This window comes from Nannospalax galili, unplaced genomic scaffold (genome assembly GCF_000622305.1).
Source record: "Nannospalax galili isolate Female #2095 unplaced genomic scaffold, S.galili_v1.0 scaffold1402, whole genome shotgun sequence".
Lineage (NCBI taxonomy): Eukaryota > Metazoa > Chordata > Mammalia > Rodentia > Spalacidae > Nannospalax > Nannospalax galili.
Window position 1 is genome coordinate 1,674,924 of NW_008348453.1, and position 1,141 is coordinate 1,676,064.

At 50.0% G+C, this 1,141-nt stretch overlaps 1 protein-coding gene across 1 annotated transcript in view; it reads left to right on the forward strand.

Annotated features, from left to right (window-relative positions):
- Kif2c (kinesin family member 2C) overlaps nucleotides 1-1,135 on the forward strand; it is a 6,977-nt gene extending 5,842 nt beyond the window's left edge. The window contains 2 exon segments of the mRNA XM_029569519.1: nucleotides 624-747; nucleotides 880-1,135. Coding sequence (XP_029425379.1) covers nucleotides 624-747; nucleotides 880-962 — 207 coding nt within the window. The 3' untranslated portion in view covers nucleotides 963-1,135.
- Nucleotides 1,136-1,141: the final 6 nt, after the last annotated feature.

Here is a 1,141-nt window from a genome sequence, read left to right on the forward strand (position 1 = left end):
GAATGTCTAGCAGGGTGAAGGAATAAAGTTATCCACTGGGAGTGGTGACATGCCTTAATACTGGGTACTCAGTAAGAGGGAGGGAGGGTCAAGAATTCAAGGCCATTCTTAGCTACAGAGTAAGTTCAGGATCAGCTGGGGCCATATAAATTCAATCCTGTCAAAGGGAAGGAAGAAAGTTGTCATTCCAATTTGAATCATCAGAATGGATGATGCTATTTATTTGACTGGGTATAGGGACAAATTTGGGGAGAAAGATGATAAATTCTAGCTGAGGATTTCCTTTATAGTGTATCTGTGTATGTGCACATGTGGCATGAAGGTTTGCAAGAGTCTCTCTACCATGTGGGTCCCAGGATTAAACTCACGCCATCAGGCTTGGCAGTAAAGCCTCGTCCTGCTAAGCCATCTTGCCAGCCAAAAAGCCCTGAACTCCTGCCTCTGGGTGTGAGATTATAGGCATGCGCCACTACACCCGGCCCAATTCAGGAGTCAGAGCAGAGACATGGATAGAGGTTTGACCTCTTGCACAGCATCTGTGTTGCAGGTGGTTGGGTCCTGTGGATGATCTGCTGAAGTGATTGGGTGGTTGAGCTGACCTGGTTCTCCCTGTGTTGCTGCAGCAAGGAACACACTGGCTTGAGCTCTCCGAGATGACAGATCAGCCGGACTATGACTTGGAGACCTTTGTGAACAAAGCAGAATCTGCTGTGGCACAGGGGGCCAAGCATTTGTCTGCCCTGCGAGGTGGGTGCGGTGGATGGTGGCAGCCTGTCCACTCCTGGATGGTGCAAACAGTGGCAGCTTTGCCTTGAGTTGGGGGAAGGTGGCTCTGCAAGTCTGAGTAACCCTTTGTGTACCATCTCCCCTTCCTTACAGACGTCATCAAGTCCCTGCGCCTGGCCAGGCAGCTGGAAGAGCAGGCCAGCAAACAAATAAACAGCAAGAAACACCAAGGGTGACTACAAATAAAGATCTGTTGGTATCACAGCAGCATCTTCACCTCCCCACTGCACTTTGGGCACTTCCTGGCTTTGGTTAGGGTCTAAGCTGGACAGGTTTTGGTAAATGCCAAGTGTGGGGCATCAGGCCTAGGAATGCTCTGGAAGGGATGCGCTTTCCTCTTCCTTAGAGGGGTTAG